General features: G+C 57.5%; 1 protein-coding gene across 1 annotated transcript; it reads left to right on the forward strand.

Moving 5' to 3' along the window:
* Positions 1–1,259: 1,259 nt before the first annotated feature.
* RP1L1 (RP1 like 1) lies at positions 1,260–13,763 on the forward strand. Its single transcript, XM_051831678.3, has 3 exons — positions 1,260–1,817; positions 6,999–7,140; positions 8,292–13,763. The coding sequence occupies exons 1-3, from the start codon at positions 1,260–1,262 to the stop codon at positions 13,256–13,258; spliced, it is 5,667 nt and encodes a 1,888-aa protein (XP_051687638.3). The 3' UTR covers positions 13,259–13,763.
* Positions 13,764–13,969: the final 206 nt, after the last annotated feature.

The raw sequence follows: 13,969 nt of genomic DNA on the forward strand, positions 1-13,969 counted from the left end.
TGTGGGAGGTAGTGGGGCTGTGGTAGCGGAGTCAACAATGGGGTGAATGGCTTTGAGTCTACCTTGGCTGGTCCAAGCCCCAGTCTTCCGAGTCCGTGGCAGTGGGCCAACATGGACCCGTCGGTGCACCTGGTAAAGACTTGGGGACATGTTAGGGCGAGCGTTAGGCTCATACAAAAGCAAACATCACCCGACAATGAAGAAAAACACAAGACATCAAGTGGTAGCATCCTCTCTGGGTTACAGACACAGAGATCCAAGCCTCTTCGTCAGTGACCCTTGACCCTGGGAGAATTGGGACCAGTGCTTTCTGACTCTGCCCTCTTCCCTGATAGCTGGTGGGTGGGGTCCAGAGAGGTGAGTCATTCAGGGGACCTCAGCAGAGGGGTCCGTGCCACCCAGGTTCCGGACTCTTTGGCCAGTGTTCCTTTTTTTTTTTTTTTTTTTAAGTTTTTTTTTTTTTTTTTTTGAAAGTTAGAGTTACACAGAGAGAGAAGGAGAAGCAGAGAGAGAGGTCTTCCATCTGCTGGTTCACTCCCCAAATGGCAACAACAGCCAGAACTGCGCCGATGATCCAAAGCCAGGAGCCAGAAACTTCTCCCAGATCTCCCACATGGATGCAGGGGCCCAACGACTTGGGCCGCCTTCCACTGCTTTCCCAGGCCATAGCAGAGAGCTGGATCAGAAGTGGAGCAGTGGGACTCGAGCCTGCGCCCATACAGGATGCTAGCACTGCAGATGGCGGCTCTACCCTCTACGCCACAGCGCCGGCCCCACATCCGGTGTTCCTAAACCTGCATTTTGTGGTCTCTACCCACCTCTTCAGATTAGCTACTAAAGTATTCAGAGGAGTTCAAGGTTCATAGCCGAGGGGAAGGAAAAGAGCAAGAGGAATGAAGGGAATAAGGACTTGCTGCGCCTGCTCTAGGCCAGTGCTTTATTTGCGTAAACCCACTCAGTGGTTCCAACCGCTCTGCAGTGACTGTAGCTCCCTGACTGATGACCTTATTGGCCTCCTGGGCCACCCAGGTAGGAAGTGGTGGGGCTAGGATTTGAACTCAGATCTGTCCGATAGCAGACCTTTGCCCTCCCTTCTATTCCACCAATGGATTCACCTGACTCCCAGGGTGAGTGAGGCGAACTTGGGGAGGGCAGGAAACACCTCATACAGCCAGGGGGATACAGGAGATGCAAGGCCTGGCCTTTTTCTCTGACTTGCCTCTTCCTTTGCACCTTGCAGCTCCCCAGGTCTCTGCGCCATGAGTGGTGCCCCAAGCCACCGGGAGTGCCTCCTGCCCGCCGTGGCGCGCGCCCTCTCTGCCACCCAGGTCACACCTGCCAAGAAGATAACCTTCCTCAAGCGGGGGGACCCCCAGTTTGCAGGGGTGCGCCTGGCGGTCCACCAGCGCACCTTCAAGACCTTCAGCGCCCTGATGGACGAGCTCTCTCAGCGCGTGCCGCTGGCCTTCGGGGTACGCTCTGTCACCACGCCCCGCGGCCTGCATGGCCTCAGTGCCCTGGAGCAGCTGCAGGATGGGGGCTGCTACCTCTGCTCCGACAAGCAGCCCCCCAAGACCCCTGGCTGGCCGGGGTCGCTGGATTCCGAAGGCCAGGGCGAGGCGCCAGGAACAACCTCTTCTTGGAAGGGCCCCAAAGCCCCGAGGAGGATGACACTCGTTAAGAACGGGGACCCTCGGCTCCGGCAGACAGTGGTTCTGAGTCCTAGGAACACCAGAAACCTGGCGGCCTTCCTCAGCCAGGCCTCGGCGGCCCTGCGCTTTCCTGTGAAGCAGGTGTACACCGTGAGTGGGAAAAAGGTAGGTGCTCGGGCTCTGAAATTGCTTTGACAATGCTTTTTGGACCCCAGGTCCAAATCCTTAGATGGAATGGAGGTGGTGGTGGTATCATTATTCCTTTAAAAGAAGTCCTTGACTGTGCTACTACTCATTTTATAAAGGTGCAGGGCCGGAGACATTCGGTCAAGTCAGTCTCTCCACAAGCAAATGTTATTCACATTTGTAGCTTCCATTTAGGACACATTTTCTTTTCTAGTCCTTTCAACAAACTCTTTCCATGGGCGCTCAGTGCAGGAAACAGAAGCTACTCAAGGTCCCTTAAGCACAGAGTGCTTCAGTTTTACTATTAGGGAGCTTCCAGAATTTTGGGGAGCTGGAGAGTGACCTTGAAACTGGTTCTCCACAGATGGCTTCCAGTATCCTGCCGGAAGCTACTACCTGTGCTGGAAGTCACTGAGTTCAAGAGCCCTTCTCTGTAGCATCCAAGTTTATACAGTTGGATTCAGGAAGTGAGATCATAGACACCTAATGAATTCATTTAGCTAGCAAAGACCAAAGTGACTGGGATGGAAAGCAAAACGTGGCTAAGTCATGGATTGGATGCTATGATTGGAGGAACTGCTGTATGTGTAGCCCATGAATTTGTAGTCCTGGGAGAAATAGCACGATGAACCTGTTGCCAATTTGGAATATACATCACATCCTGTAAGGCAATGCCTCAACAGCACCAAGAGATGCCTTTCAGCTGGTGTCCAAACTGAGTCTTCCACAGTATTCTGGAACATTGTCCAATGTTCTGTAAGTTATAGCTGCTTTTGGGTGATGCAGTCCACCGGTCCTGGCCTATTATCTTATACTTTTCACTGTAAAATCAGTTCTATGGATACAAGACATCTTCATGGGTTATGGCAATGCTGAGTAAGAATCCCGTAAGTCCACCAAAAGGATGATGGGCAAGGGACAACATCGGCCCCAAATCAGCATCTATTCCGGTGACCACAAACTGCTGACCGTCTCCTTGAGAGAGGGAGGGGTTCATGTCATAGCTTTCCATCGGGTGCTGAGTCCCTCAAGGAATGAAACTAGGGATTTAGCAGTGGTCTCTGCCCCCCCGCAGATGAGGCCCCAAGCAGAGGTGGTAGCCAGATTTACATGAACGAGGTCGAGTTTGTGTTGCTAATTCGTGGTACTTTGTCACTTTGTCATGAATTTATGGCACCTGCCTCGTAGTAGTTAGAGAAGAAGGGTGACTGACATCCACTGAGAAGATCTGCTTGTCCATGCAATTGTCACCTTTGGGTGTGCACTCACATGGGGCATGAGTGTTCCCACCCCCTAGGCCAACTGTGAGAGACACACTCACAATTCTTGTCTAGACTGCCTTGTCCCTGTCCTCCTGTCCTGTTCCTGCCAAGTCCCTGGTTGTCAGATTGAACTGCTGGCCACTGCTGATAGTTGTTACAGGGTCTCTTGCCATTTCTCCTTCCATGAGGAATACTCAACCAAAGCACACTCTCCCCTGGACTTTCCTTCCCTGTACCCTAATGGCCCCTAAGTGGGTCTGTTATGCTAAAAGCCAGCTGTGGTCATGTCAGTAAACTCTGCGACTTCTCTGAAACACGGATTCAGATATCTTCTTCAGTGAATGGATCCCAGGGAATTTCCTGGGAAGTCCTGGGTATCTGCTGAGGCAAGGGGGCAGGGCAGCAGGAGCAGGTGACCTGGGAATGGAAGCCACCTGCTCAGGGAACCGACGTGTCAGTTCCAGCTTCTTGAGCCTGGTGCAGTGCCTGTCTCCTCCAACTTTATGCCCAGTGCTGCTTCAACACTCCTGCTTTATGGCGCGATGGATCACCTAACTCTCAATTCAGTTGTACAAGGGCACTCCAAAGAATTCATGGAAAATGGAATTCAAAGAATTATTTGGGTTTGTGCAAACATTCTGAAACCCATGTCTATGAGGTTTTGTATAAATGTATATTATGAAAAAGCTCGGCATAGATTTCAAAATTCTGGGCAGCAAGAACAACTTATCTTTTAATTTCAATTTCTCATGAGTTTTCTTGAAGTACCCTGTATTTTGCAACCAGAAGAATCAGTCTCTGCATCTGAGGTTTGGCAACCAGAGAACAGCAGCCCCCAAGTCCTCTGGACATGCTTGAATGGAGAGTTTAGAGCATGAACTTGGCAATTTTTTGAAAGTCAGAAGCCGCCAGCCTTCTCCGTAGCCCCCGCAGTTCCTGTTCTACTAGTCCATCCTGGCAGCAGTGGGAGTCAACGTTCTCCAGTGCTTCTGCTTTCAGAAGTAACCACTGGAGAACCGACTTTGTCACTGTATGCCACGGGCTCTTAGTGTCCCCTTGTCACCAGGTGTAACCACCTTCAGATCCAGCCAGGTCAGAAGGCCAACCCCAGACTCCGTTACGAAGCTCTACGATCCTTGGCCAACTCTGATGTCACGCACTGTACCAGCCGTGGTTCAGCACAGGAAGCAGAGTCCTCTCTCAGTGTCTTAGGCTGGAAGAAATTCTACTGGAATCTGGATGCTACAAGATTCATGGAAAGGCTGGAAAAGCTGAGGCTGAATTCCTGGAAAAATTCCCCCGTCAAGGTCAACACCTCTAACACAATCAAGAAAGTGGGTTGTTGGGGGTCATTATTACAACGATCGGGTTCAACAGCACCCCCCCCCCATTGCTGTGATCCAGAATGGGATCAGTCTTCTTTCAACGGCTGTGAAGCTAACGAGTGGGTACCGGAACAGTGAGGGCGGCTCTTGCCCTCCCAGCTGCACACGCTCCTCTGCGCCTTTCACTGCCGTTGCTTGTGGCAGCAGTCAAAAGAAAAAGGAAGATGGTCTCTGCTCCACTGCCGTATATTCTGTCTCATGCAACTGCTGGAATCTTTGATGCTATAAACTCTAGCTGCAAGGGAGTTCAGGAAACGGCTTTCCAGCTCCTAAGCTCTGCAGTACTGGAAAGTACCCATGAAAGAAAGTGGGAGAGAACTGCCTTAGTCTAGGGCTTAGCATCCAGCACACACAGCCATGAGGTGGCTAACATTCTTACCCACTTCCTTTTTATTTTTAAAGATTTATTTATTTGTTTGAAAGAGTTACACAGAGAGAGGAAAGGCAGAGAGAGAGAGAGGAGAGAGAGAGAGAGGTCTTTCATTCGCTGGTTCACTCCCCAGTAGGCCGCAACAGCCAGAGCTGGTCTGATCCAAAGCCAGGAGCCAGGAGATTCCTCAGGGTCTTCCCACATGGTGCAGAGGCCCAATGACTTGGGCCATCTTCCACTGCTTTCCCAGGCCATAGCAGAGAGCTGGATCAGAAGAGGAGCAGCGGGACTCGAACCAGCACCCGTTTGGGATGCTGGCAGTGCAGGCGGTAGCTTTACCAGCTACTTACAGCTCTGGCCCCCTTACCCACTTTCGATAAACCAGAAAAGTGAAACACAGAGGCTAATAACTTATTCATGATCGTGTGGTTGGCAAATAATAGAGCCAACATTAATGACCAAAGACATGATGCAAGCATGCTTTTTAGTTATTGTGCCTTTACCGGTGCCATCATGTGCTATGGTGTGAACGCAGAAAAGTAGGACTAGATGCTCACAGCTTACTACGTGTAGTGAGGGGGGAGAAGAGGTAGGAGATAAGTAATACGTTGGAGAAACAGATAGTAGGATGTTTTCACATAGACTTACTGAAAAGTTACTGAGCATTCCGTAAACAGAATGAACTCCCTGCTCCCCAGGGAGGGTCCCTCAACAGATGGGTGCTGGCTCTTGCCCTTTCTCCCATGGATTCTCTCTCTCCCCAGGGACAGGAACATTGTTTAGCCCTCAGTTCCATCTTCCTCCCTGGAAGCATAGCTACTTGTATAAATCGATAGACTTGGGTCATGTCCATGTTTTTATGAGGGACTGGAACTCTAAAAGGAGAACCATGCCTAGTAGTTGAAAAAAACTTCTAATCAACCAGAATGAAAGATCTGGTATATAGTACATTTCCATGTTGTTTTTGCAGGAGAGGGTCTAAGGGCTCTCTCTTTTTCATTTCCTTGCTAGTGAGCCTACGCTTCTAATTTGAGATCATGAAAAGGAACGCATTCTGCCCTTAAAGATGGAAACAAATGCCCTAAATCGCTAATTACAATGCTGTGCTACCAACAGGGCAAGCCCTCAGCTAGACAGGGGCCTCTGGAGCCAGGCGGGATTTTTGAAAAGCAGGGACCTGTTCCCTAATCTAGCAGCGATATTGCTTACTCAACTCTGAGCCCAAGACTGTGCAGAGGGGCATCCTGCTGGTGGGTCCTGTGGGTGGGTGGGGGCAACAGCCTGGAGTCCACTATTCTTTTTTAAAGAAAAATTTGTATTTATGTTATTTATTTGTAAGATAGAGAGAGAATCTGTCATCTGCTCGTTCACTCCCCAAATGGCTACAATAGCCACGGCTGAGCCAGGCTGGAGCCAGGAGCCAGGAGCTTCATCTGGGTCTCCCCCTTTGGTGCAGGGGCCCAAGCGCTTGGACCATCCTCTGCTGCTTTCCCAGGCGCATTAGCAGGGAGCTGGATCAGAAGTGGAGCAGTCAGGACTCGAATGGGTGTTCATATGGGATACTGGGGTCTCAGGCGGTGGCTTTGCCCGCTACACCACAGCACCAGCCCCAAGACCATTGACCCTGGAATTCTAGGAGTTTGGAAGGGAAGGATTCACCTGAGGGCTGGTGGCGCCTCTCCCCTCTCCACTGCACTAGGGCAGAGTCAGAAGCAATGGGCTTGGAGTGTCCTGGCAAAGAGGATCAGACAGAGAGGTGACCCTCTACCAGGGAAAAGGTGACCCTCTGCCAGGCTCTGATCCCAAGTGGAAGCTGGAGGGCTCTCTGGCTCTCAGGAAATACCTATTCCGGGGGCGTACGTGTGACCAGAGAAGCAGCCTAACAGCTCTGCTGTCATCTGCAGAGGCACGCAGGTTGACCTTTGGTAGAGGGCGGGCTGGGGGTAGAGGCGGGACATCCTGGGCAATGACCATGGGAGACCACCAGCTAGTGACAGAGGTGCTATGGAGGCACCTGGATTCCTCCACTGGGTCCGGGGCCGAGGGTGAGAAGTGAGGGAGTGGGAAAGGCCAGGAGAGCCCGTGCTCTTTCTGCCCGGGGCTCCTGGCTCCTGGCTCCTGGCTCAGCGCTCTCCTCCCTCAGGTGGACTCGCTGCAGTGTCTCCTGCGCTGCCCCTCGACGCTAGTGTGTGCTGGTGACGAGGCCTTCAGACCTCCAGTGATGGAAGATGCCAGAAGAAATGGGACAGAAACCTTACCTGGGCTGTCTTCCAGGAGCAAAACTGGTGAGTTATGGGGGGGAGTAGGGATTCCCCAGTCTCATTTGCCCTGCCGATGTGCCGTAGACCCGGGCAGACGCCCATTCCGATAACCTGGGAAACGCGCCTCCGGCCCCAGCTCTTGGGTGTTCCAGGTGTTTGGGGCTCTCTTTGTTTCTTCCTCCTCCTCTTCATCACCATCAACCTTAACTGGGTGAACCATTTGATGGGGAGGATATGAAGGAGCCGAGCATGGTGCTTAAATGGAGCGTTCATAAGGAGATGTTGACCTTGAGGTTGCTAGGGTCTAAAACAACTTTTACTAAGAGTCACGTTGGGCCGTGAACCATGACTACATGGCATTTTTCATCCTTTAAGAGTCATGGCCGTCTTTGGAAAGATGGGAGTTGAAAAGGGCTAAAGGAAACTACGATCACCCACCATCCAGCCTCCTTGGCTGACTTCCTCAGCCCAGCTGCACCCACAGAGCTCAGGCTCTGCTGGCCCCGGCCCCTGGCCTCACGTCAGCAAGGCGATGAGAGGGGAAAAGCACTCAGGGCCTTCATTTCTTAAGGCCCCCTCTCCCACCCTCTTCTCTTCTTGTGCTGGCTGGGGTGCAGGCTTGCCTGTCAGCAGCTGATCCTGTGTGTCCGGGTCCTTCTTTGCAACCATCCATCACCCCAGGGCTTGATGAGTGTTGGGATGATAAATCACCACTAATAACCACAAAGCATTTTACAGTTTACAATCAGGTCCGTGGGCGGCGTCTTATTGATCCGCCGCCTTGGCTGGGGGTGGGCTCCTGCGTTTGCTCCACCTGCCGCCTCTGTGGTGGGGGACCTACCGAAGCTAGCAGAGCTATGTAGGGAATGTCACATGCATGGCTGCACGTCCACAAAGCAGACCTAACAAATCTCCGTGACCGTGCATCCGTCCCGGCCCAGAACACAGGCTCTGCCCAAAGCTGCCCAGCCGCTAAGAGCAGAGTTGAGACTGCGCTCAGATTCAAGTCCACTCAGCTGGGCCACTAACGGGCAGCTCTGTGTACAGCCCTTCTAGAAAGGCCCGCCCTCACTGTGGCTTTGGAGGCAGAGATAATTAGGTGGTAGACTGCCCGTGACCACTTGGGGCAGCTCCTGATCCTTTCTCCTTTTCTCTCACTCTTTGCTGCGTGCCAGGGAGCTGGGGGCCAAAGGCCAAGCAGAGCGTGATGCACTCACGGTCCGGGTCGGGCAGCGGCCGGCCACGGCGGCTTTCCCCGCTGTCAGAGACGTCTGCCCCCCACCGGCCCCCCGCCTCTCTCCACCGTGCCCAGGGGGCCCCTGCTCCCGACAGACACCTTCGCGACACACCTGCCGCACCCGGCCCCTTGGTGGCCGGTGACGGCGTGGAAAAGAAGGTTCATCTGAATGAGGACGGCAGCCTGTCCGTGGAGATGAGGGTGCGCTTCCAGCTGCTCGGCCAGGACGCGCTGCTGTGGTCCCAGCGGGTGGGGCGGGCCGGCGCCCTCACAGCAGCCAGCAGGGAGGACCTCAGCCTTGGGGAGGCAGACCCCCCCTGCTGCACCTGGCAGGGCCACCCTTGGGGCTTCTCAGAGCCTGGGGCAGGGGCGTCAGGGCCATGTGAGGCGGGATTCAAGTGCGCCTTAGGCCATGGCCAGCAGCCGGGGCCCAGTTACGAGATCTGGAGGAACCCCCTGTACGCCTCCCAGGGTGAGCAGCCGGCTGCTGAGAAGAGATCTGGGCTGGCCCCGCGCGCCTGCGGCAGGCGCCGCTGGAGCCGTGGGACAGCTGGGAAGCACGGACGTGGCCAGGACAGCGCCAGCCCAGCCTCCAGTGCGGGACACTCCGAAGGCTCTGAGCAAGACACCTGCAGCAGCCCCAGGACCGTGGGGGGTGGCGTGAGCAGTGGCAGCCTGCATCCAGCCTCTGCCTCCCCAGCCAGGGGACCTGGAGAGGGCCCCCAAGGGAGCCCCAGCCCACGTTCCAAGGGAGGAAGGCTGGCTGGCGGGGGGCCACGCAGCTGCCTGAGACCGGAGACTGGAGACACAGATGAGGCCGACTCTGACTCGTCAGCCAGTGCTGGGCCTCTAGAGAGGCCCAGCGAGCAGGGTGAGCAGCTCCGGGGCTGCCAGTGGCAGACAGGGGCCATGCCTTCCCAGCGGCTGTTGGCACAGGGTGGCAGCCTCGGGGCTCCCACTCTGAGCCCCTCATCTCTGGGGACTGAAGATCTGCAGGCAGAGAAGCCCGGACAGGACACCGGGCATGACCAGGCCAGGGGTGGGGCTGTAACGGGGCTGCTGCTGGCTCCAGGTCATCCTGGCCCTGGGGACACAGAAGGAGGCTGCTCCCCACTCCCTGCCTGTGCCTCGGCCCGGCAGGGGAGGAGAAGGCAGAGGAGCCCAGCTAGCGCTGTGTGCTCACCTCGCTCTCCCGGCCGAGTGTGCTGCCACCACAGGGACGCCCCCTGCCTGCTCCACGCACCTGCAGCCCTGCAAGCGCCGAGGCCACCCGACAGAGGCGGGGCCAGCCCAGGAGGCCCAGTGCCACCCTTTTCTGAGAATGTGTTGATGAGCAGGAAACAGGTCTCTGGGGACCTGAGACCTCCCTCCCCGGGCTCTCTTTACTCCCAGGAGCCCTCAGGAGCCCGCAGTGTCACCCTCACCCCCGTGAGTAACTCAGACTGTGCTTCTAGTGTGCACCCCACCAGCACTCCCTCTGCGGAGCCAGCAGGCGACATCAAGTACAGAGAGCACCCTCCAGCTCCTGCACTTGCACACACACCCCACCCCTGCCCACAGGCTGGCGCTGGCAGGCAGCGGGGAAAGACAGGGGGCACCCCTAGGCCCTCCCCACCCTTGGTTCTGCTGGCCGGACAGCCTGAAGCAGGGGAGCCAGGAGCCCAGCAAGGTCACAGCTGCTCCCCAATCGGGACACCGGCTTCCTTCCCTGAAGGCGCCTGGGCGTGCAGCGGGTACTGCCCCACTCCCCCTGAGGGGCGGCCCTCTGCCAAGAAGCCCCCTTTGAGCCCAAGGAACACCAGCAGTGGCGACCAAAGTGCTGATGACTGGGAGTCAGGTGGGGATGAACAGGGGGAGGAGCAACTCGAGGTGGGGCCCACGCCGCTCCTAGGCCCTGGGTCAGCGGCAGCAGGGAGAAGGGTCAGGAGCAGCCTGAGCCCCAGTGCTGGGCCCGGGAGGGCATTAGAGGGGAAGGCGGCCAGCGCAGGGCAAGGCCTTGAGGGGCTGGAGGATGACGGCAGCGTGACACCCAGCGCCCTGCCCCACGCCTCACCAGACGCCGTGGTCCGCGAGTGGCTGGGCAACATCCCGGAAGAGCCCGTGCTCATGAGATACGAGATGGACGAGCCCACCGGGGCGGCCAGGGATGGCCCAGGAGGCCCCGAGGAGGCCCCTGCTGATGAGCGCCCTCCAGAAAGCCTGGGGGAGCTGGCGCAAGGCGGACAGCTGCTCCTGGAAGGGGACGCGGGGGAGCACCCAGAGCCAGAGCCAGAAGGAGCCCTCCCAGGCCCAAGACAGGCTCCGCCCCTGGGCCACGCGGCAGCTCCAGCTGGAGTGCCTGACTCCCCCATGGGGGCTGGAACCAGGGAAGGGGCTGCTGGCGCCCAGGGCAGGGCACCGTGCGCTCTTCCTGGCAGGGTCTCTGCCTCCACACAGATCATGAAAGCACTGCTGGGTGCCAAACAGAGCCGCCCCAGCAGCCTCCCTGAACTGTCCGATGTGGTGGCCAAGAGGTTGAGCCACTCAGCAGGGGCCCTCGTCGCCTGCCTCGCCAGGCTCCACTTCTTTGATGAAGACCCTGGTTCCCCTGCCGACAAGGTGAGGTTCATAGACTCCCCTCGGTACCGGGAGCTCCTGAGCATCTCTCAGGCCCTGTGGCCAGGGTGCAGCCCTGGGCGGGACCAGCTGGACCCCAGCCTCGGGGAGCTGGCTCCACACAAGGCTTTGCTGGTGACGGAGGACTTCACACCCACGTCCTCGTCTGGCGTGGACGTCAGCAGTGGCTCTGGAGGCTCAGGGGACGGCAGCGTGCCCTGTGTCCTGGACGGCACCTTGGTGCCAGAGAAGACAGAGCTGCCCCTGGAAATCCCCTCCCAGGGGCCTGACTCCAGCATATCGGAGCACCCAGAGGGTCTGGGAAACCTGCGGCAGGGTTGTCCCACAGCCTCCACCAGCTCGCAAACCTGGGCCTGTGCCACCAGCAAGCCAGAGGCAGCAGAGGGAGGCGGTGGAGAGCAGCCATTGGACAATGCATCTGAACACGAAGTTGAAAAGGTGGTGCGAGGAGATGGAGGGCAGGTAGAGGAAATAGAAGGAACGAGAAGAGAAGAACCACAGGAGGGCACCCAGGAGGGAGGGCTTCCAGGGGAGGCTCCCGGCCATGGGCCCGGGGTGTCAGCAGCCGGTGCTGCAGATGCGGACCTCTGCACCCTGGAAGACCAGAGAGAGCACAAAGAGGAAGCAGCAAGACGCCCTGTCTCTGCAGGCCTGTGCCCCCCGGACGGGAGTGAGAACCCTCAGGAAACCCCTTGTCCTCCCAGTGAGGGTGCTTCCAATGCCAGTGACAGCCAAGGGGGCCCCAGGTCAGAGCCTGGTGTGGAAGAGCCGCCCGCAGCAGCCGGCGGGGAACGGGAGCAAGCCCAGGTCAGGTGGAGGCAGGGTGCGGGAGAGGCGGGCAGGTGCACTGCCTGCAGGGCGTGTCTGGACCCCGACCCCGTCTGGGTGTCCAAACTGTTGAAGAAGCTGCAGGCGTCCTTCCTGGCCCACTTGGCTGATGCCACAGCCCAGCTCCGGGCCCGCTGGAACCTGCAGGACCACAGGCTGCTGGACCAGATGGTGGCCGAGCTGGAGCAGGACGTGAGCGAGCGGCTCCAAGCCAGCACCGACAAAGAGCTCCAGAAGATCCAGAGCCGGGCCGGGAGGAAGGCCCTGGGGCCGCCCCGCGAAGCCCTCAGGGGCCAGGCGTCCCTGCAGACTGAGCAGCGCCGGCGCCGCCTCCACGGCCTGCGCAACCTCTCAGCCTTCCCTGAGCCGACCTGTGGCCGGGGGCTCTTCTCCTGCAGCCTGGAGGATGCCAGCTCTGCGCCCGGGGAGGAGTTCTGTCCCTGTGAGGCCTGCGTGAGGAAGAAAGGGACCCGTAAGTCCCCAAAGGACACCCCGGGGGCCGCTGGTGCGCCCATCAAAAAGGCCTTCGACCTGCAGCAGATTCTACAGAAGAAAAAGGAAGGGTGTCCGGAGGGGGAGGCCGCTGAGGGGGGAGGGGTGACGCCAGGTCAGGAGGACCCCGCCATGGCCGGGGATACCCCGGCAGCCAGTGGAGGGCAGGGGCTTGGATTGGGCCCTGGGCCTGGGGCGGATGAGGGGGACGAGGGTGAGGGGAACCAGGTGCTCAGCAGGGACAAGGATCCCCCAGGTGGGGAGGCAGAGGGCACTGGTGACCTGGAGAGTGGAGACAGTGTTGCTCGGGGCCAGGCGGAGCAGGGAGTGCAGGAAGGACCCGTGCAGGAGGACTCTGGGGATGGGCAGGACTGTGAGGCTGCGGCCTCCGAAGGAGGTGACCTGAATCCAGGAGGACAGGGTGATGGCGCCAAAGCTGCAGAGGTCCAGGAAGCTCGAGGAGAGGGGTGGCCAGGCTCAGAGGGCAGAAACGGAACAGAGATGGAAGGCAGCCCCTTGGGGCACCCAGGAGAGAGCCAGATCGGGGAGGCTTCTGAAACCAGCACCCCAGCCCAAGAGGACAGGCCCGCATCACCCTCTGCCCCCCGAGGAGACAGCCCCAATCAAAGGCTGGGCCCCCCGACACCTCCCCCTGCCTGCGCCTCCTGCAGCTCATCTGCTGCGGCCGTCTCCTCCCAGGAAGACCCAGCTGCAGAATGCCCAGGCGGGGACAGAAGGGGCAGTGATGCCGAGCCTCAGGGACTCCCATGCCCAGACAGAAAAGTCCCCCAGATGTATCCTGGAAGCTCCACTTCTGAGCAGGACGGGCCCCCTTCGTGCCCAGGGACCCCAGAGCAGGGCTCAGGTGGCGGCTGTGATGTACAAGACGAGAAGGTCGCCGGAGGCCTCACCAGCACCCAGGTGGGAGGCAGGGCGGATGGCTTTGGTGGAGACGACTTCGATTTCTAGAGCTCAAGCCGTGAGCTGAGGCTGCATCGGGGACTCTGTTTTCAGTGATATTTTGTCTGCCACCCTGAGCGACCCTCTGCTCCTGGAGACATACAAAGACCTGGGAAGAATCATGGGCTTGCCTGGAACACAGCCTACTCTATGCTGCCCCCGGGGCCTGAATCGCGGAGCAAAGCAGGGTCACCTGCACGGGGGACGTCACGGAGCCAGGGGGACCCTGCGCTCGCCCGCAGAGCAGGAGCAGGTGGCGCCCTGGAAAGTCCCAGGGCAGTCTCATGCGTGTTTCTTCTTGCTAGCCCGCATGGCCGCCCTCCTCTTCCTCCTCCTCCTCCTCCTCCTCCTCCTGCTCCTCCTCCTCCTCCCTCTCCTCCTCTCTACTCATCTCCTGTTGCCATTCCTCTTTGGCTTTTGGGTACTCATTTCCCCTGACTTCGAGGTGCTTTTTGGTTAGTTTTGAATGTATTTTGTGACTCTGCAGATGCAACTATTTGGCAAAAGCAGGTAAATTCAGGGTCAATGAATACGACTGGTTCTCCAAGTCCACATGTTTCTCCTTAATTCATGTTTTGTGTATATGATGGAATAAAACGCAAAAAAGCAGCAAGATGGTGATTGCCTGTGCTCCCACCAATGGAGATAACGTAGGTTAGCAATTCCATGTTCTTCCTTCCCATTGTTCTCGGGTCATTTTGTAGTCGAAATTGGTCTTTA

The sequence above is a fragment of the Oryctolagus cuniculus genome, chromosome 2 (genome assembly GCF_051225735.1).
Source record: "Oryctolagus cuniculus isolate XC-2025 breed Fujian yellow rabbit chromosome 2, ASM5122573v1, whole genome shotgun sequence".
Classification (NCBI taxonomy): Eukaryota; Metazoa; Chordata; class Mammalia; order Lagomorpha; family Leporidae; genus Oryctolagus; species Oryctolagus cuniculus.

Coding starts and splice junctions, on each gene's coding strand:
- RP1L1 (XM_051831678.3), top strand. CDS start 1,260: ATGAGTGGTGCCCCAAGCCACCGGGAGTGCCTCCTGCCCGCCGTGGCG. Junction 1,818..6,998: donor ACACCGTGAGTGGGAAAAAG/GTAGGTGCTCGG, acceptor CTCCTCCCTCAG/GTGGACTCGCTGCAGTGTCT. Junction 7,141..8,291: donor GTCTTCCAGGAGCAAAACTG/GTGAGTTATGGG, acceptor GCTGCGTGCCAG/GGAGCTGGGGGCCAAAGGCC.